The 20,823-nt window shown below is 42.4% G+C and overlaps 2 protein-coding genes across 4 annotated transcripts in view; both read left to right on the top strand.

Annotated features, from left to right (window-relative positions):
• LOC140741167 (protein lifeguard 2-like) overlaps positions 1 to 12,474 on the top strand; it is a 65,963-nt gene extending 53,489 nt beyond the window's left edge. For 2 of the 3 annotated variants that reach the window (XM_073071021.1, XM_073071020.1), the window contains exon 12: positions 1,185 to 12,474. In XM_073071021.1, coding sequence (XP_072927122.1) covers positions 1,185 to 1,334 — 150 coding nt within the window. In that variant the 3' untranslated portion in view covers positions 1,335 to 12,474. The remainder of the gene's footprint in view (positions 1 to 1,184) is intronic. The other variant, XM_073071022.1, reaches the window with a different exon arrangement.
• Positions 12,475 to 13,602: 1,128 nt separating this feature from the next.
• On the top strand, positions 13,603 to 20,352 carry bcdin3d (BCDIN3 domain containing). Its single transcript, XM_073071023.1, has 2 exons — positions 13,603 to 13,892; positions 19,734 to 20,352. The coding sequence occupies exons 1-2, from the start codon at positions 13,701 to 13,703 to the stop codon at positions 20,283 to 20,285; spliced, it is 744 nt and encodes a 247-aa protein (XP_072927124.1). The 5' UTR covers positions 13,603 to 13,700; the 3' UTR covers positions 20,286 to 20,352.
• Positions 20,353 to 20,823: the final 471 nt, after the last annotated feature.

Genomic DNA, 20,823 nt, shown 5'->3' with positions numbered 1-20,823 from the left:
TCTCTCATGCTGCCAAGATGGGCTAAGTTTTTTTTTGTGTTGCTACCCTGTGGTGCACCCAGTGGCCAGTAAAGACTTGTGTGTTGCTGGCAGGGTATCTGCAAATTTTGTAATGGGGTCTTCTCCATTTGTTCATTACCAGTTTGGAGGGGAGATGCAGGTGTCCAATGAGCATTGACTCATTGTCAACATCATTGACTCATAGACCCGTTCCAGAAGACCAGCGCAAAACTTAGGCTGACATTTTTAGTGCACCTCCAAGAAGACCACAACCTTGTCGTGGTTTGGAGGCTTGCATGCCTCAATGATCCAGAGAACTATGTTGGCTGGAATTAGGGCTTTATGCTTTGGCCCTTGGTAGGGTCACCCATGCCAACCAGGTCGAAGGGTAGAGGCCAGACTAAGAGTGCTCCACTAGTCCTCCAGGTTAGGGGGTTCAGCTCAGGGCGAACAACCCTGACTGGTAAAACAAAACTGTTACGGAAAAAGCAATGAAGAATCCTCCTATATCTGTGTGGCCAAGGACAAACAGAGATGGAAGATCTTCATTGCTGCCCTAAACACTAGCGGTTTAACGGGCAGTAAGTATTTAAGTAATTTTAGTGCAGCATTGAGGGAGCTGTCATCTTTTCAGAGATTAAACTAAGTAAACCTTTCTATTCAGTTCAAAATCTCACTGGTGACTTCCCAAAGAAGAGTTGGGGTGTTTGCTCAATGTTCCCTGACCGACATGTGGTTATACAATTAATTATTGGACTCAACATTGGCCCTGCCTATTGATTTGGAGATGGGAGTTGATAAAACCTGGAATATAAAGGGTAGTGTAAGTAGTGGTGACTGGGTGGTTGTAAAAGCCCCATTTGGTTGACTGGCCTCCTTTATGGGAGGAAAATCTTCCCATTTTCTTTCCTCCCCCCCACCTCTCCCAATCTGACCTGGATGTGAATCCAGACTTGGAGAAATGACAGGGCACCCTAGCCATTTGTCACATTCCTTTTATGGGAGCTTGCTGCTTCCTTGCGGCAGTGAGTGTGTTTCATGGGTGATCCTTGACAAATTCACCGAGGTTAGCGTTTCTGACTGCATGCAAGCTTGGTAGTTCTTAAGTTCCTGCAAAATCTATAGGGGAACGAGGGAGAAATAACCACTCACATACTGGATGCACTTTGCTTCTTCTTCTCCAGTTCCTGGCCTTTGACACGCAGATCCTGATAGGGAATCGTCGGTATGCGATCAGCCCTGAGGAGTACATCTTCGGGGCGCTGAATATCTACTTGGACATCATTTATATCTTCACCTTCATGCTGCAGATTTTTGGCTCCAATAGAGAATGAGCTGGTCAGAATGGGTCGCTTCCACTTGAGATGGACTTTTTTTTTCTATCAAAAAATGTACCAGCAACAGCAGCAATTAGAGCTAAAGCAAGTGGCGTAGCTGAAACCCAATTGCTCCAACTTGTTAATGGTTTAATCCATTTTGTGTTAATGTAACAGTGAATCTAGTATAAGGTGGATCTGCACAAGCTTATAGATATACGCATGACAGCAATACATACGCCAGTGCGTTTTGGGCTTTTGGCGTGCATACATTCCAGGAACACAGCTGATATACTTGCTTCCCTGCAGTTTGAGTCATCTGCCAGCTTGGCTTTCTCACACTAATTTTATTAATGGGTGCATGGTGATTATCTGTAAATGCCTTGGGAGAAATTTTTTGGATTGTGTTCGCTAGTGTAGGGGAGTGAGCTTCAAATTTGCTTCCTTGCTCTAAAGGTCCAAGGATGGAATTTTTATTTCCTCTTCTTATGCCAAGCGAGGGCAAGTTGCTCCTGGCTGTTTGTACCTACGCTTCCTGAACCACGAGTCCCGCTCTGAAGCCTTGAGCATAGAATCCCTGTCAGAAGTGCCAAGTTGCAGTGGAGATGTTGGACTGAGGCTCCCACCTTCCCTTTTCACAGAGGTGGTAACATGTCCCAAGGTACTTGATTGGAAGCCAAGTAGGGGTTGTTCTCCTTGTATGTTTCCCCTGCGCAAATGTCACTTTGGCAATCTGATCATTTTGTTTGGGCGCAAAATGGCTGCTGCATTCACCAGTCATGACTATTTAAACAACAAACAGTTGAAGAATGGGAAGGATGCCAGGGATGTTATATAAATGCAGATTCCTTCTTTTTACACTCACCTCCTCTGAGGCAGCTTGCATGCTTGTGCTGAGCTCCGTAGTGTTGGTTTCTGTGGAAAGGGGAAGCTTTAAAAACTGGAGAAAGGTGATGGGTTTTTTTTGTTAAAAGGCTACATTTATACAGAGAGCCTCTGTAGTTTGTAAACTGATTATAATAGACTCGTGTAGTAGTCAATGGTCTGTCTTGTTTTACTTTATTTATCAATCATCTGCTGCAACATGAGTGATTAAATCTTACCCTGTCTACACTCTGCTTTGAACCAAGGTCAATTCCAATTACCACTCCAGGCCAGATAGGTAGAACGCCTCCTTCCTTTGTGTGCATTGCTGACTGAATTTTCAATCCTGTCCAGCATTCAGAATATTTCATTACCAAAAATCCAGCCACTTATTCTGGCTCCTGAAGTTGTGGAACATCTTGCAATGTCTGTCCTGAAGACAAGGGAGGGGGGCAGAGCCACCTTGGTTGATGATAAGGATTGGCAGACTGTTAAGTGACCAAGTTATGATCTTGCAGCAGGGGCCTTCAACACAGAAATAAGTGGGTACATTGTAACAACTTGCAATTATGGGAGATCGGTGGGGAAGAAAGTACGGTGTCAGTTGTGGCTTTTACCTTTGCCTCTGTCAAGTCACACTCTAGGCTTGGCTAGCAGTCCATCTGGGATTGAAGGTGAGGTGGTGAGTCATTAAATTGAAGCCCTGTGCCCCTCCTCTTAGGTAGATATAAATGATGGCGCAGCTTGATTTTCATAAAGAATGGAGATTTGTTTTTGCACCAGTTGTTATGTCTAATAATATCTCATGGGGTGGGGGGGGAGTGTCCCATCACTTCATCACATTTCAAAAGTACCGGTATATCATTGGCATGGGATTAGGCATGAGAAACAATTATGTTTACACAATACAATACTTTAATTCAATAGAGCCTTTATTTCAGATGCAACTATTGGACTGCAGATTATAATCTGTTGATGTTTAAATTAAAAAGCACCAGTCATTTGCTGCTCTGACAATGAGTCATCTGTTTAAATCTACAATATGTAATCTGGGAGAGGCAGCTGGGAACTCGGGGCCAATGTGGAGGGGAAAGCAGAGGCTATCCTCTATAGACCCCAGTTCAAGCTGTGGTCTTGGGGCACTGAAAATCAAGATTCAAAGGGACCAGGTTTTTAAAAAAATATGCAGGAAGCAACAGAATAAACACTTCTGTGGCAGTGAAATGGGAGAGATGTTTCGCAGATGAGATGTTGTGAAATCTCTGACAGCAGCAGTTACTGTAGGGCGTAATGGGTGTATCGAATACTGCTTAAAGACATGCATGCAAGAAATCCTTCTGGACAAAGAAACTATATCTTAAAACTATTTGTATTTTAGCTTTCCCCTCTGTTTCTTTTCAATCCATTTGCAACATATTTGAGATTAAAGCTAAATGTAAAACCATTTTGCAGGTTTTGATTTTTTAAAAATTCTTATTTTACTATGTATCTGGTATAATCTGAAATGTCTCCTTGGTGCAGTAGATATCTGCACTCAGTGGCCACTTTATTAGGTACACGTGTAAACCTAATCAGCCAATCACGTGGCAGCAACTCAATGCATAAAAGCATGCAGACATGGTCAAGAGGTTCATTTGTTCAGACTAAACATCAGAATGGGGAAGAAATGTGATCTAAGTTACTTTGACCATGGAATGATTGTTGGTGCCAGGCGAGGTCTGAGTATCTCAGAATCTGCTGATTTCCTGGGATTTTCATGTACAACAGTCTCTAGAGTTTACAGAGAACAATACGAGAAACATAAAACATCCAGTGAGCGGCAGTTCTGTGGGTGAAAATGCCTTGTTGAGGAGAATGGCCAGATTGGTTCATGCTGACAGGACGATGACAGTAACTCAAATAACCCCATGCTACAACAGTGGTTTGTAGAAGAGCATCCCTGAACGCTGAACACGTCACCTTGAAGCGGATGGGCTACAGCAGCAGAAGACTGTGGCCACTTTATTAGATTCAGGAGGTACCTAACAAAGTGGTAACTGAGTGTATACTGATTAATCTGAAAATTGGACCCATAGTTTTTAAAAAAAACAAGCTGAAGACCCAGAACACCGCTGCAGTGTCATGTGCTTACCAGCACTGGTGTGAGCTGGGGGGGTTGGTGAGGTGAAGGGAGAGGGGAGGCAGAGGAGTGGATTCAATTCCATAATTCCTACTAAAAAGCTGCACTGGTTTGATGGATTGAATAGCCTCATTGGGATGTGTAATTTTGCAAATTTTTTGTGTATCTTTGCCTTTTAGATCTATAGCACTGGGGTACCACGAAATATAACCCCTGTTACAGATCAATGGGATACAAAGTAATTTAGTCTGTTGTTGTTCTTCATCTTTGTCCCGCACACTCTACATCCCAGCACACTCCCTTTCTTCAAATTTCAGATGGATTTTTATTTTGTGACACCTCATCTGTGCTGAATTCCTTTTTGGGGTCGTGTGTTTGTTGCCCTGTATCTTGAAATTTGAAGAGGCAATTGCTTTCAAAGAAACTGTGTCACCTATTATTCCCATTCCTCGCCAAGGCTGGAGTTTGAAAGGAATAAAGATAAGATCTTTTATGCAACTGAAAAGCAGAATAAGGATTAGTAGGCAATCCATGGGGTTTATTGTTGTCTTGGCTTCTGCTTACAATTGCATTGAAATTTAAAATAATGATTCCAAGTATTGTCCTGTCTGAAAGGCATATATAAATCAACCAATGCATACAGTATGTGGAAGACCTGGGAAAGGAAGGAGGGAGCAAGAGAAAAGGTTTCGTTACTTGTAGAAGTAACTTGGTAACAATCAATGTTACTTTTTCTTTTGAGTACATGTTAGAACTTCATGTCAAGTTCAAGTTTGTTGTCATTCAGCCACACACATGTATATAGTTAAATGAAATATCGTTCCCCTGGTGCCCAGGTACAAAACACAGTACATAGAGTCACACACAGCACTTGGAGTTATGATCCAGCACATACAGACACAAAATAATATTAGCACAAGTCCCTGAGTGACTTGGCCTGAAGATCGACAAGTTGACATGAAGTGCAAGGTACATGTTTATGAGAGAAAGGTTGATGTTCCTGACACTATTATAATACAATACTGTGCAAAAGTCTTGGGCACATATTACTTAGCTAGTGCCTGAGACTTTTGCACCGTACTGTAGTAATTTTATGTATTGCACTGTACTGCCGCAAAAATAAACAAATTTCATGACCTGTGTGAGTGATAATAAACCTGAATCTGATATGGGTGTCTGTTGTGGACTGAGAGCGGGAAATGGGCAGGGAGAGGGGAATTGTGGTTGGGAAAAGGGGAAGGGAGAGGGGAGGGAGTGGGAAGCACCAGAAAGACATCCTGTAATGATCAATAAACCAATTGTTTGGAATCAAATGACCTTGCCTGGTGTTTTAGGGCTGGGTGTGTCTGCACCTGCAGCACTCCTCTGCTACTACCTGTTCCACACCCCTCCCATGGTGCTCCACCCTCACCATTCCCAACATTCTCTGCTCCTGTGAGATATACAAACTTGCTCTACACTCCACATTGACAAATATAGTAGTGCAGAAGTCTTGTGCACCCTAGCAATATTCTGTATATGTATCTGAGACTCTTGCACAGTCCTGTACAACAAGCAAAACACCTTATTAGGGTGTACAAGTAGACTTGATTTTCTTGATGGTGTTAATCCCTGGGACTGATGTTACATAGTGAACTCTGTACAGGTACGGATACAGGAGACATCAGTGCTCCAGCTGTGTGACATTGCAGTCTTAGCAGTTTGGCAAATCTGTGCTGTTACTGATCTTGGGCACTTGGTCCATTTTTATCAGCAGTAAGTGGTTGGTGGCATTGAATCAGTGCCTTGGAGCAGTAGAGTTTGTCACCTCAATGGTTTGCGAGCAAACACAGATGCAGTCATTGGTGCCACTGCCATGTGGCTGCAGTGACCCAGGTTCAGTCCTAACCTCTGGTGCTGTCTGTGAGGAGTTTGCACACTTTCTCTGTGACTTTGTGGGACCCCCCCAAGTTCTCCAGTTTCCTCCCAACACCCCCCCCAAAGACTTGAAGGATGGTTGGTTAATTGTCACTGAGGGGGTAAAATCTAGTGGGAGTTGATGGGAATACAAAAAGGAATCCATTACCAGGAACTACAGTATATGGGACTGATGGGAATGTCCTAAGAGCTCATTGTAGACATTCTCTGCTATTGCTATTTGAGTGAGGGAGACGTGGTGTGTGGGAGTATCTAATTCTTTCTCAGTTGGGTAATGGGTAAGTAGCAAGGCCCATGGTGCAGGTGGGAGGAGGAGGAGTGAAGCAAGTGAAAAAGGTTTGCCATACAAATCTTCATTTAGGGCTGTCTGAACTGAGGGTCTGGGCCCTATTTGCCTGGATCCACATGTTAAATTTCAGTACAAATAATGGGAGATAATCCCTTGACTTTGATCTTATTGTAAGGATATTCCTGTTATTAGTAGGAATGAAGGATTGACTAACAAGCAGAAATCTGAGGTGGGATAAATGTGTCATTTTCAGGTTGGTATCTAACAAGTGGCACAGGGATCAGTTGTGCACAAGACAGCAGATGCTGGCATCTGGAGCAACAGTTTCAGTGTTTGAGATCTCGGCCCGGATTTAGGATCTTGACCCTTTCTCTCCCCCCCCCCCCCCCCCCCACACACGAATGCTACTCAGTCTGCTGAGGTATTCCAGCAGATTATGTGTTGTACAGGGATTAGTGCTGGGCCTCAACTTTTAAAAATCCAGTATTATGGCATCTGATTATCCTGGTGGTCTGTCATCTGGCTCACTCATTAGTCCAGCATGCGAGTTGGGCACAGTGAAAGTGGGGTGTACAGCCAGTGTTGAAGTTCCAGTCTAGCTGGAATCCGGAATACTGGGAATCAAGAATGTGGGTAGGTTTGTGGTTGGAGAGGGGATCTGGAGTGCTTGTGTGTTTCTTGCTTTGCTAGAAAATTTATTATGCTACTGTAATATTTTTTAAAAACAGGAAATAAGAGTGACATCCTATAGTCTGGAAAGTGTGCTTTGAGATTCATTTTCTTGCAGGCATTTACAAGGAAAATAAAGAAATACAATAATATTAATGAAAACTATAAAGACTGACAGACAATGTACAAAAGGAACAATTGGTTTACTAAGGACATAGTGTACAAAATAAATTCCTCCTTGGAGTAGATTAAAGGGTCAGCAGAACATCATGGGTTGCAAGGTCTGTGCTGTTCTATCTGTGCCTGGGATGAGGGAGTATAGTTGCAGAATAAAAGGGGTTACCCGCCTCAAATGGAAACAAGGAGGACTTTCTTCTCTCAAAGGTTCTCTTTGGAGTTTGTCTTTACCCCTCGAGAGAGCTGTGGAAGTGGCCACTAAGTGTATTGAAGGCTAAATGTTTGTGAGCAGTTTTGGGCACCATAGGCTGTGCTGGCATTGGAGAGAGTCCAGAGGAAGTTTATGAGAATAATCCCAGGAATGAACTGGTTAATGTATGAGGAGTTTTTGGGTTTCAGTATGTACTCTGTTTAGAATAATGATGGGGGATCTCATTGAAACCTGTCAAATATTGCACGTGTAGATAGAGTGGACCTGGGAGAGAGTATTTCCAGTAAATGGAAGAGTCTAACCGGAGGGCGCAGCCAAAGAATACTAGGATGTCCCTTTAGTACAGATATGAGGAGGAATTTCTTTAGCCAGACGGTGGTAAATCTGTGAAATTCATTGCTTATAGATGGCTGTGAAGGTCAATGTATTTGGTCTATTTAAAGCAGAGGCTGATAGTCTCTTGATTAATAAGGGCATCAAAGGTTATGGTGAGAAGGCAGGAGAAGGGGGTTGAGAGAGAAAATAAATCAGCCATGATGAATCAAGTCAGTGGTGCAGGCTTGATGGGCTGAATGGCCCGATTCTGTCCTATGCCTTTTGGTTCATAGGGGAGTGGAAAATCGGTGGGGGGGGGGGGGTGCAGGAAAGTGAGGTAAATATCAGATCCACAGTACATTTATTGAATGGCAGGGCAGGCTCGGTGGGGTGGAGGGTGGTTGATGAGAGCTGTATGACCAACTCCTATTCCTTTTGTTACTACTTTTTGTTCAGGCTGTGTGCCATGATTTTTGTTTTTGTTAACAGGTGATGCTAGAGATCTTTTGAGGAATGTCTGATATATTTTGGGGCAGCACATCCACTGGAGCTTTTGCCTCACTGCTCCAATGATTCGGGTTCAATCACTATCTGCGTGAAGTTTGTATGTTCTCCCCCATGACCGGGTAGGTTTTTCCCAGGTGCTGCAGGAATTTGCCTGTAAACTGCCCCTAGCATATTGGAGACCCCCTGCATTACAGCCATTACAATTGTGGAAATATGCCCTTGCAGAATTCACAAATATTGACACAAAAATTTGAGATGGGAATAAAATACTCTCAAAAAAATTTGTGTGTGTGTGTGTTGGGGGATGGGGAAGAAAAACACCTTTTCCATGTCGTCTTGATGCATGTGTGGATCTTTTTTTAATGGATTCAACCCCTTCCGTAATGTTGGGACCACTTTTTAAGATAGGTGATAGAACCTGGGTGGTGTTGATGGGAATTGGGGGAGAGTAAAATAGGCTAAGGTAGGATCAGTATCAATGGGTGGTTAATAGTTGTCATAGACTCCTTTCTAAATTGACTCTTTGATACTTCAGATACGACTTTGTGATATTAAAATAAAACTCACTTTTACAACATGGCAATCTGTTCTTAAAAGGAAGTAGCCAGGCATTTCACAGTGACAGATGTCGGGGGAGATCTCCTCATTGTAAACAAAATGTTTGTTTCAAGTGTGGGACAAAGTGTTTTAACAGGATGGCACAGGCACAAGTTAAAAACAGCTCCCAAACAGGAACCTAAATCCATACAACACACAAACCCCTAGGTTCTGAACACTTGGAATGTGTGTAAGTATTTCTGAGTGAATATTAACAGACTGAGTAATGGAGACTAATGTTATTGGGGTGGGGAGGGGAGAATGGATTGGGTAACCATGGTGGTAAGAGAATTGGGTACTATAAGGATGAATTAAATTCAGTAGGGTCATCTTCACATTCATTATTGACATTATTGGGTGAAAGTGGTGTGTGACCGTTTTTTTTTTGCCTTTTTTTATGGGTTGTTAAAGGGACAAATCTTTGAGCATGTACATTGTGAAAGTAACTAGCTGGATGAGTTTGGGAACAAAATGTCACTCCCCTCTGAATCCAAGATAAAATTGACATCCTACCAGTGACTCAGACAGTCACCTGTGTTGTTTGGATTGGATATCGCTCACAATATTTGAATGAGCCAAGTTTTCCTTGAATACTGATAGTGTTTTGCTTATTACTCTTTGACACCAATTACATTCCACCACCCTCTGAAGCCCTGCATTGATTCTTTTTCTCTCTGAATACAGCATGTGTCCTTCTCTCTGCTGTTAATGAATGGGCAGTTTAATGAGACTAGAGGCTGACCGCTCCTTTAGCTGCTTTCACAGGGTTACTTTGAAGTGGGCAGTTATCATTGGAGAGAAGCTATACTCCTTTGGTGTGACTGAGTTCAGTTGAGAATCAAGAGCATTGAAATTTTCTGTGCAATGTGAAGAGAGGCCATTTGTTCCATCGAGTCTATGCTGAGTCAGAGAGCAATCCCATCAGCTTTCTGACATTCAGAATCACTTCATTATTGTCACATGTACTAAGATACAGTGGAAAAATATTTGTCTAGCATGTCATCCATACAGACCAATCCTAAAATAAGTACAAAGCAGAAAATGATAACAATGCAGAATCTTGTGTTAACTATATTCATGCCCATCGTCTTCCTCCACACACTCAGAGCAACTTGGAGCAGCCAGTTAGCCCATGAGCTGGGACACCTTTGGGATGTGGAAGGACCTGGGGGGAACCCACACAGTCACAGAACATGCAAATTCCACCCAGATAGCACCCAAGTTTGGGTGGAACCTGGGTCTCAAGCTGTGAGGCAGAAGCTCTACTGGTGCACAACCGTGCTACCCTCGTGGGATAGAAAAAAACATGTCAGCTAAAGAGACAAACCCTCTAATCCCACTAGTTTACTCGTGACTTATAAATTGCTTACGGCACATCAAGCACTTTTTAAACATGATGAGGCTTTCTGCTCCCATTTTTAGGCAGTGAATTCCGCACTCCATCACTGTTGTTGTGATGGTTTTTCCCTGGATTCTTTCTACTGAAGGATTGAGAGTTATCGGGTGTTGGCACAGAAGATGAGTTGAGGCCAGCATAGATCAGCCATGATCATATTGAATTGTGGAGCAGGCTTGAGGCCTACACCTGCTCCTGTTTTCTCGTGTTCTTACAACCATAAGATATAGAAGCAGAATTAGGCCACTGGGCCCATCAGGTCTGCTCTGCCATTCCATTGTGGCTGATCTATTATCCCTCTCGGCCCCATTCTCCTGCCTTCTTCCCATAACCTTTGATGCTCTGTCTAATCAAGTACCTATCAACCTCTTTAAATATACTTAATAACTTATAGTTACTTATAACTATGATTATAATTATGGTTCTTACAGTTACTGACCTCTCTGCTAAGGGGAATAGATCCTTCTTGCGTCCTTACTCTAGATGTCTCATAGATTTAACTGAGATGTGTAAAGCTCTTTGTACCTTCAATTCTAGGGAAAACAACTAGCTGGCTGGTCATCCTTTCCTCACAACTACTAAGTATCGTAGTAAAGATGTGTGTGACACAAGTATCTCCAAGGGAGCCAGCTCCTTTCTTAGGTTGGCAATACAAGGCTGGATTTTCATCAGGGATCAATGGAAGATTGTGTGGTCTGAGAGTGATCCCATCTGATATAGGTATGTTGCTGCCTTGCTGATGGTAAGGTAGTGGTCTGATGCACAGCTGCTTTGTGGAAGTGCCAGTTGACCACTTGGCATTGAAACACTGAAGTAAACTTTATAATGGGGAAGTGTACCCTCTCAATAAAATTTCTGGTATTATTCTTTCAAGGGTTACGAAAGCTGACACAGAAATTTTACTTTGATGTGATTGAAAGGGAGCAAGACTAACAGAATGCAAAAGAATATTTTATTTCTAAATTGGACTCTGGGATGGGATCATTTTATTTATTTAGAGATACAGCAAGATATGAGCCTGTGCAAGTTATGATCCTTCTGGCTCAATTACCCGTGCCGCCTAATTACACCCATGTGACCACCTAACCTACTATCCCATACACCTTTGGAATGTGGGGGGAAACCCACATGGTCACAGACAGAAGGTACAAGCTCCTTACAGACAGGGATAACAGGAGACGGGGAAAAGTAAAGCAAATTTCCCAACTTTGTTGTAACCTGTCTCATGTTAGAATGAGATTGGTTTATCTATTGTGTAACATCTTCTTATACTAACAGCTTATGTTTACTGCAATTTTGCTGACTGAACAGAATTAGACATGCAGGGATTGTTTACTAACTTAGGGATAAAGTTAATTAAAAACAATTAGTATAAGAAAATCATTTTGCCTATATTTTTCATATTTAATCACATACAAATTGTTTTTCTGTGTTCAGTGCGGTAGTGAATGGAGGGCTGCTGTTAGCGGTGCTGTCTCTGGATTATGTGTGCAGCTGATTCCCTTAAGTGGATCTTATAGATCCCATGGCACTATGTTGGAAAAAGACCAAAAGACTAGCACCAAATAAACATTGCAAAGACCTTTCTTTAGTCTATTTGTGTTTGTGGGAGCTTGCTGTGCAGAAATTGGCTGACATATTTTCTACGTCAGAACAGATTATTGCTCAAGGATACTTCATTGGCTGTGAAGTGCTTTGGGATGTCCAAAAAGAGATATTAAAGATAATGTAGAAATGTAATTTTGGGCAGAGTAAGATTTCCCTTATTTTGTTTTTAAACAATCTGTCACCCATTCTGTGTTAATTTTTCTTTGCATTACTAGAGATTCCCAGCATCTTCAGGGTCTTCTTGACAGTAATGATTGAATTGTTGCTTTTCCACAGTGTGTGATATTGATTTATTTACAACCCAAGAATTCCTTTGGTGCCCTGGCAGATAATGCTAAATTATAGCTGTACTTGTTTGTGAATAATGTGATACTGATAACTAAACATTTTTTGGACTACATGCCGAATTCTTTTGGCTTTAATTACCACTGCTTATTTGTTGTAAAGATTTGAATTTCCATATTGCTAATAAAGAACCAATAAAATTTTCATACCTGACTCGTTCAATTCATTTTGAGGTAATTACAGTAACTTTTCTCAATAGTGGGACATCAAAAGACAGGAAAATGGAGCTGAGGCCATGATTAGAACTGTATAATCTTATTGATCAGCTGTTTGTTGGTCATGCAGCCTCTCTCTTACTTCTTAGTGTTCAATCTGAGTTTAAAGGGGCTGTTGTTGCATAAACATATTCACCAGAGAGAAGTGCTAGTAGCTATGAAGCAGCCTCTTTATTTGGTGAAATGACATACAGCAGGCATCAGATGGAGTCCCTTTTGGAGGAAGGTCAACTTGACCCAATACTACACAACATTTTAAGTGCTAAAGGTCAAAGAAAATTAAGGGCAATTCCATATTTACAATGCTTCCTTTGAATAAACCACATTCGTGTCTCCCTCATTTGCACCCATACTACAGACACCCAAATACTGTACATACAAGTAACAAATTTAAATTAGCTTGTCTGATCTTCCAATTAAGACCAGACAATAAGTCCTAGACTCCCCCACCATGGGAAACATCCTTTCCACATCTACTCTGTCCAGGCCTTTCAACATTCCAAAGGTTTCTATGAGATTCCCTTCTAAATTCCAGCGAGTACCAACTCAGAGTCATCAAACATCTGCCTATCTCTCCTGACAGTCTCACTGCATATTGCCTCTGTTTTTATACCAACTGCCCATCCTCAGCCCTGTCACTCCAATTCCCATCCCCCTGCCAAATCAGCTTGCCTCCCCAATAGCTCTAGCAAACCTGCCCGTAAGGATATTGGTCCCCCTCGGGTTCAGGCGTAACGCGTCCCTTTTGTACAGGTTGTACCTTCCCAGAAGAGATCCCAATGATCCAAAAATCCGAAACTTTGCCTCCTGGAAACATTTAATGGCGAAATTAAGATCTTTGGAGCAGACACAGTTTAACATGAAACGATTGTTAGGATATCACTGCTATGGTATATAAGCGCGAATTAGACTTTCTGAAAAGCATTCTAGTCTTTGACATTATTTCAGTTTTTCCGGGGTGGGGGGGGGGGGGGAGAGAAGAGAATGCAGTGTGTTTACTACTTATCTCTTTGCTCCACAGTCCACTTCAGTAGGTGGCAGTAATGCACCTAATGTCGGCCTGCCAACTGACATTAAACTGTACAGAAGCAGAGGTAGGAACCTTCTTTCAAGGTCTTGGCAGTGTGCAGAACATGTTTTTGGGATGGACTCATCATGGCGGCCTCCATCGGAGAGGTGAAGTCGGAGAATGGAGCGGCGCCGTACGGTAACTTCTCTAACTATTATCACTTCAATCCCCCAAGCGAGAGACTGCGACTGATACCGGCAGCGGATCTGGCGGCAGAACTCCCGGCGAGAGGAGGCGGAGCGGCTTTACTGGCTCTGGATGTGGGCTGCAACAGCGGGGTAGGTTCAGACCAGGGCCCGGGGATGAATCGTTGACTGCGGGCTCTTTACAGGGTTTTAAGTTTTAACCGTCATCCAGTGCATTGCCAACAATTTTGGCCTTGTAGTAAGGCACAAAATACTGGAGAAAGCAGCAATCTGCTAGAGAAACTCAAATGGATCGAGCGGCAAGTGTGTGTTTGGGTGGGGGGTGTTGTTAGGAGGAGGAGTTACAGTATTGATGTTTCGGTCAAAATCCTGGATCAGGACTGAGAGTGAAGAAGGAAGATGATCAACATAGTTAGGTGGGAGCCCGAGACCATTGGTTTATTATTATTACATGTACCGAGGTGCAGTGAAAAGCTTGTTTTATACACTGATCATGTGGATCAAATCATGTCACAGAGCATTGAGGTAGAACAAGGTAAAACAATAACAGAATGCAGAATAAAGAGCAACAGCTACAGAGAAAGTGAAGTGCAGGCAAACAGTAAGGTGCAAGGTGATGATAACACCATAAGATGTAGGAGTAGAGTTAGGGTAAGCAGTCCATCGATCCTGCTCTGCCATTTTGATCATGGCTGATCTATTGCCCTCAAAACCCCATTCACCTGCCTCTCCCCATAACCTTTCATGCCCTGACTAATCAAGAATCTACCAACCTCCGCCTTAAATTCACCCAATGACCTGGCCTCTACAGCCAATGAATTCCACAGATGCCCTACCCTCTGGCCAAAGAAATTCCTTCTCATCTCTGTTTTAAATGGATGTCCCTCTATTCTGAGGTTGTGCCCTCTGGTTCTAGATTCCCCCACTCTAGAGCACATCCTCTTCACATCCACTCTATCTAGGCCTTTCAGTATTTGATAGGATTCAATGAGATCCTCCTTATTCTTCTAAGTTAGAGCAAGTACAAGCTCAGAGCCATCAAACACTCCTCATATGATAAACCTTTCATACCCAGAACCATTTTCTTGAACTTTCTTTAAATCCTCTCCCATGTCAGCATATCCTTTCTTAGCTAAGGTGCCCAGAACTGCTCACAATTCTCCAAGTGAGGCCTCACCAGTGCCTGAAATCCTCAGCATTACATCCCTGTTTTTATATTCTAGTCCTTGCAAAATGAATGCCAACATCGCATTTGTCTTCCTCACCACTGACTCAACCTGCAAGTTAGCCTTTAAGAAATCCTGCACAAAGACTCCCAAGTCCCTTTGCACTGCAGATTTTTAAATTTTCTCCCCATTTAGAAAATAGTCCATGCTTTTATTCCTTCTACCAAAGTGCAGAACCATACACTTTCAGACACTGTATTCCATTTGCCACTTCTTTGTCTATTCTCCTAATCTGTCTAAATTGTTCTGCAGCCTCCCTGATTCCTCAGCATAACCTGTCCCTCCACCTATCTTTATATCATCAGCAAACTTGGCCACAAAGCCATCAATTCTGTCATCCAAATCATTGACGTACAATGTAAAGAGAAGTGGTCCCAACACAGACCCCTGTGGAACACCACTAGTCACCGGCAGCTAACCAGAAAAGACTCCCTTTATTCCCACTCTTTGCCTCCTGTCTATCAGCCAATGCTGTATTCATGGTAGTATCTTTCTTGTAATATCATGGGCTCTTAATTTGTTAGACAGCTTCACGTGCGGCATTTTGTCAAAAGCCTTATGAAAATCTAAATACACAATGTCCACCGATTCTCCTTTGTCTGTCCTGCTTGTTATTTCCTTAAAGAATTCCAACAGGTTTGTCAAGCAAGAATTTCCTGTAAGGAAACCGTTGCCTAATTTACAATGTGCCTCCAACTACCCCGAAACCATAGCCATAACAATCAAAGGCAACATCTTCCCAACCACTGAGGTCTCCTTTCTTCTGGCTCTCTCCCTTCTTGAAAAGTGGAGTGACATTTGCAATTTTCCAGTCTTCTGGAACAATGCCAAAATCTAGTGAGTCTTGAAAGATCATTACTAATGCCTTCACAATCTCTTTAACTACCTCTTTCAGAAATCTGGGGTTTAGTCCATCTGGTCTAGGTGACTTATTTCCCCTCCTTATGGTGGCTATTTTAGTTGTTTTCTGTTGGTTGTTAAAAGCTTCCCAATCCTCTAACTTCCCACTAATTTTTGCTCTATTGTATGCCATTTATTTTGGTTTTATGTTGGCTTTGACTTTCCTTGTCAGCTATGGTTGTGTCATCCTGCCTTTAGAATAATTCTTCTTTGGGATGTAAGTGTCCTCCCCTTTCTGAATTGCTCCCAGAAACTCCAGCCATTGCTCTGCCATCATCCCTGCTAGTGTTCTCTTCTAATCAGCTTAGGCCAGTTCATCTCTCATGCTTCTGTAATACTGATACATTTGACCTTAGATTCTATCATATTATGATCACTTACTCCTAAGGGTTCCTTTATCTCAAACTCCCTAATTAAAGCTGGTTCATTACACAATACCCAATCTAGAATAGCTGATCTTCTAGTGTGCTCAACCACAAGCTGCTCTAAAAAGCCATCTCTATCTGTGCTACAAGATCATCTTTTGTATTCTGTATACTGCATGCATTCAAGTATAACACCTTCAGTGCTGTATGGTTCATCTATACAATAACAACAATATATTCCATCTGGGTAGCCTCCAACCTGATGGCATGAACGTCGATTTCCCAAACCTCTAGTAATGCCCCCCCCCCACCCGTCTCCTTCACCATTCCATCCCCTTTTCCCTCTTTCACTTTATCTCTTTGTCCGCCCATTTCTTCCCTCTGGTGCTTCTCCCCCCTTTTCTTTCTTCCATGGCCTTCTGTCCTCTCCTATCGAACTCCCCCTTCTCCAGCCCTGTATCTCGCTCACCAGTCACCTTCCCAGCTCTTTACTTCACCCCTCCCCCTCCAGGTTTCACCTATCACCTTGTTTTTCTCTCTGCCCTCCCCCACATTATAAATCTACTCCTCAGCTTTTGTTCTCTAGTCCTGCCGAAGGGTCTTGGCCCAAATGTTGACTGTACTCTTTTCTGTAGATGCTGCCTGGCCTGCTGAGTTCCTCCAGCATTTTGTGTGCGTTGCTTGGATTTCCAGCATCAGCAAATTTTCTCTTGTTTGTGAATTATTTTGATTTGATTATTTTGATACATTAACCCATTATTCAGTAGTTGCTGCATACAATCAGTGGCCACTTTATTAGGTATAGGAATATATGCTGCTGTAGCCCATCCACTTCAAGGAGAAGCTTTTCTGTTATTGGTGTTACTATCACCTTCCTGTCAGCTTGAAGCAGTCGGGCCATTCTCCTCTGTCCTCTGTGAGTAACAAGGCATTTTTGCCCACAGAAGTGCTGCTCACTGGATGTGTTTGTGTTTTTCGCACTACTCTCTGTAATCGCCAGAGACTGCTGTGTGTGAAAGTCCCAGGAGATCAGAGAGTGTCTGAGATACTCAAACCACCCCATCTGGCACCAGCAATCATTCCACAGTCAAAGTCACTTAGATCACTTTTCTCCCGCATTCTGATGTTTGGACTGAACAACAGCTGAACCTCTTGACTATGTCTGTGTGCTTTTATGCAAAGAGCTGCTGCCACATGATTGGCTGATTAGATACTTGCATTAATGTGCAGGTGTACAAGTGGATCCAATAAAGTGGCCACTGAGTATATTTCATGTACCTTCAACGGCATTGACTATTCCACAACTGGGAGTCCATTTGGTTCAGTAAGCCTGCATTTGTTTTGAAGAGTGTTCAGCTATCACTCAGTGTCTGCATTGTACAAGATTACAAACTGGTGAAGAGTTGTGCTTCTGATCCTTCCCAGCTAAGCAACCATAACTTCCAGTTCTTGCAGTAATCATTGTTTTCTACTGAGACTGCTTTAAGGGTAGTTTTGAACTGTGCCTAGTAGGGAACTGCCTAAACTTTTTAATGTAACTCATACTCACAAAGGCAAAGCTTTTGCTCCCATTTGGCTTATCTGTAGTCAAGCTGAGAGCATTGCTGATCCACTGCTCAGCCAAGATTTTGCCTAAATGTATTATATTTTTTTGTAAAATCCAGCCAATACCTGGTACCTGTGTTCTCCCTGGATCAGTTTTTGTGACGAACTGATATGTGGGGTTGAGGTTGTGGATATACTTTCGGGCTCTCACGACCAGACTATGTAACAGTTTCTTCCCCCAAGTTATCAGACTCGTCAATACCCAGAGCCTGGACTGACACCTTGCCCTATTATCCTGTTTATTATTTATTGTAATGCCTGCACTGTTTTTGTACACTTTACACAGTCCTGTGTAGGTCTGTAGTCTAGTGTAGCTTTCTCTGTGTTGTTTTTTTTTATTACGTAGTTCAGTCTAGCTTTTGTACTGTGTCATGTAACATCATGGTCCTGAAAAACATTGTCTCGTTTTTACTGTGCACTGTACCAGCAGTTATGGTCAAAATGACAATAAAAGTGACTTGGCTTGACTTGATAGTATCCTGTTGGTACTTGATCAGCTTGCTCTACAACTTGAGAAGTAGCTGATATATTTGCCTAAGTAAATGCACAGATTTTTTTTTAAAACCCAAAAATGTTTGCTTAGCAGTTAGACATTTGTAGTTTTTGATACTAGTAATACTGCACTGTTGGATCTGGTGATTTTTGTGATCAGTTTACAGCAGTCACGGACCTGTTCACTTGCACGCTTTGATGATCTTGTCCTGAATTAAAGCCCTTGTTCTCTTTGCTGTGGTCCACATTCCCACTCCTTTCTGGACATTGAATACTGGTTTCAACCCATTCATTCTGCCTGAAATAGATTGAGCACTGTTAGGCCTGATATTTCATCTGACAAAACTCATTACTCTTCGAAAATGATTTCACGTTTTGCCTCATTTTCTCTCCATTGAATCCCTCTTTGCTGTACTCCATCCCCAGCAATGTTGTCACTAAGGCTGAGACTATCTGATCAGTGCACTTCCCCACTAATTCAAATTTGTCCTAACCCTTCCCAGTCCTATCCTTGCACTGTTTTTTTATCTCCTCTTGTCACTTGTCTCCTTTCGTTGCCCCTTTGAGTTTCCCATTGTCTTAACAAGCTACTGACCCCTTTGTTGGCTGAACTGGTTGCATTTGTTTTCCGTGGAGACTGCAGCTCCTCTGACAGATCTGCTGTCTTCCATCTTGCCTGAACAGCCTGTTCTGCTGCTTTTGATGACCTTGTCCTTTTGCCTGTCTTAACAGAACATAACAGCACAGGAACAGGTCCACTATGTTGTGCTGAACCAGCTAAAAAGTACATTAAAAACAACCCAAAAATGATTCTCTCCTACCTACACAATGTCCATATCCCTCCATCTCCTTCATATTCATGTGCCTATCTAAAGGTCTTTTAAAAGCCTCTAATGTAGTTGTCTCTACCACCATACCAGGCAGCGCATTCCAGGCATCCACCTTTCTCTGAGTGAAAAACTTACCCCTCACACCCCTCTCACCTTCAATGCATGCCCTCTGGTTTAGACATTTCTACCCTGTAAGCCCTGTGAACATGTAGAATATTTTCACTCTCCCTAGCCAATTGCATACTTCTGAATTACATGTACCACATTTTCCTTACTTTTAAACTTCCTTGGCCCTGTGCTTTATTATTTCTCTTCTTTACACACTCTCTTCTCTCCTTCTACAATCTACCTTTGACCAAGTTCTTGTTGCCTAACCAAATATATCCATCTATAAAGTTGTCAAATGTGCTTCGAGGTATAATAAGTGTAAGATCTTTTTCCTGCAATATAATGAGGTCTGAGGTTCTCTCAGCATTCTGTATTAAACGTTTGATTTTTTTTGTGACTATACGTTCTCCACTTTACAAATAAAAGACTTCAAATATCTTCCCTCAGGACTTCAGTGTCGCCATGTATAAGCATCTTTGTGAGCTGAAACAAAGCCTGAACGTACTTGGTTGTGACATTGATGCTGACCTAATTCAGCGAGCCACAGAATGCAATCCGCATCCGGAATCTATTTTGTACGTCACTCTAGATATAATGGACCCTGCTTCCCGCGAGGCTGTGTTAAAGCCCTACTTGGACAAATGGCACTGTGATTCTTTTGATATTTGCTTTTGCATGTCAGTGACAATGTGGATCCATCTCCATCATGGTGATAAAGGACTGTTGGATTTCCTCCTTTGTGTGTCGGGGCTTTGCAAGACCCTGCTGATTGAGCCACAGCCCTGGAAATGCTACCGAGCTGCAGCACGCAGACTGCGTAAGCTGGGCGACAGCAAGTTTGACCACTTCAAAACTCTCTCCATTAAAGGAGACGTGGCCGAGAAGATTCAGCAGTTCCTGATTACCAATTGCAGCATGGAGCTGGTCCACTGCTTTGGGAACACTAATTGGAACAGGAGTTTACTGCTTTTTAAGAAACGTCCCTCGAACCAAGGCTGAGCCAAATAGATCTAGTGTAGCTAACATAAACTGTAAATGTTGAAATTAAATGCTCTTTTACACTAAACTCGCTGTCTGTGTTTTATATAATTATGGATGAATTTCCTATTGAAGCTAACCACTATCGCTGTTGTCCAATTGATTATACTGCTCTCTGCTTCTAGTCTTGAGTGGATCACTGTGGATGGAAAGTCAGTTTGTCTCTATATTGGCCCAACAATGAACATTTCTTTGGCTAACTTTATAAGCTTGTGTATCATCAGTATGACAGGCCTGCTTAAAAAGGTGTTTTGACCTGATTTTCCCACATTTTAAAAATTCCCTCTTTTCATCAACCTTTTTTATGAATTTGATTAGTGGCAGTGAATATTATTTGCATTATTGCATCATTATTCCCCTTACCTTCACAAAAACCAACATTCTGCCAGGTTTGAGTCATTGCCCAGGAAAAGGCCCTTTGACCCATCTAGTCCATGCTGAACTGCTATTCTGCTAATCCCATCGGCCTGCACCTGGACCATAGCCCTCCATACCTCCT

The sequence above is a fragment of the Hemitrygon akajei genome, chromosome 18 (assembly GCF_048418815.1).
Source record: "Hemitrygon akajei chromosome 18, sHemAka1.3, whole genome shotgun sequence".
Taxonomy (NCBI): Eukaryota; Metazoa; Chordata; class Chondrichthyes; order Myliobatiformes; family Dasyatidae; genus Hemitrygon; species Hemitrygon akajei.
The sequence above is the reverse complement of the archived record's forward strand: the minus strand, read 5'-3'. Positions and strand labels throughout refer to the sequence as shown.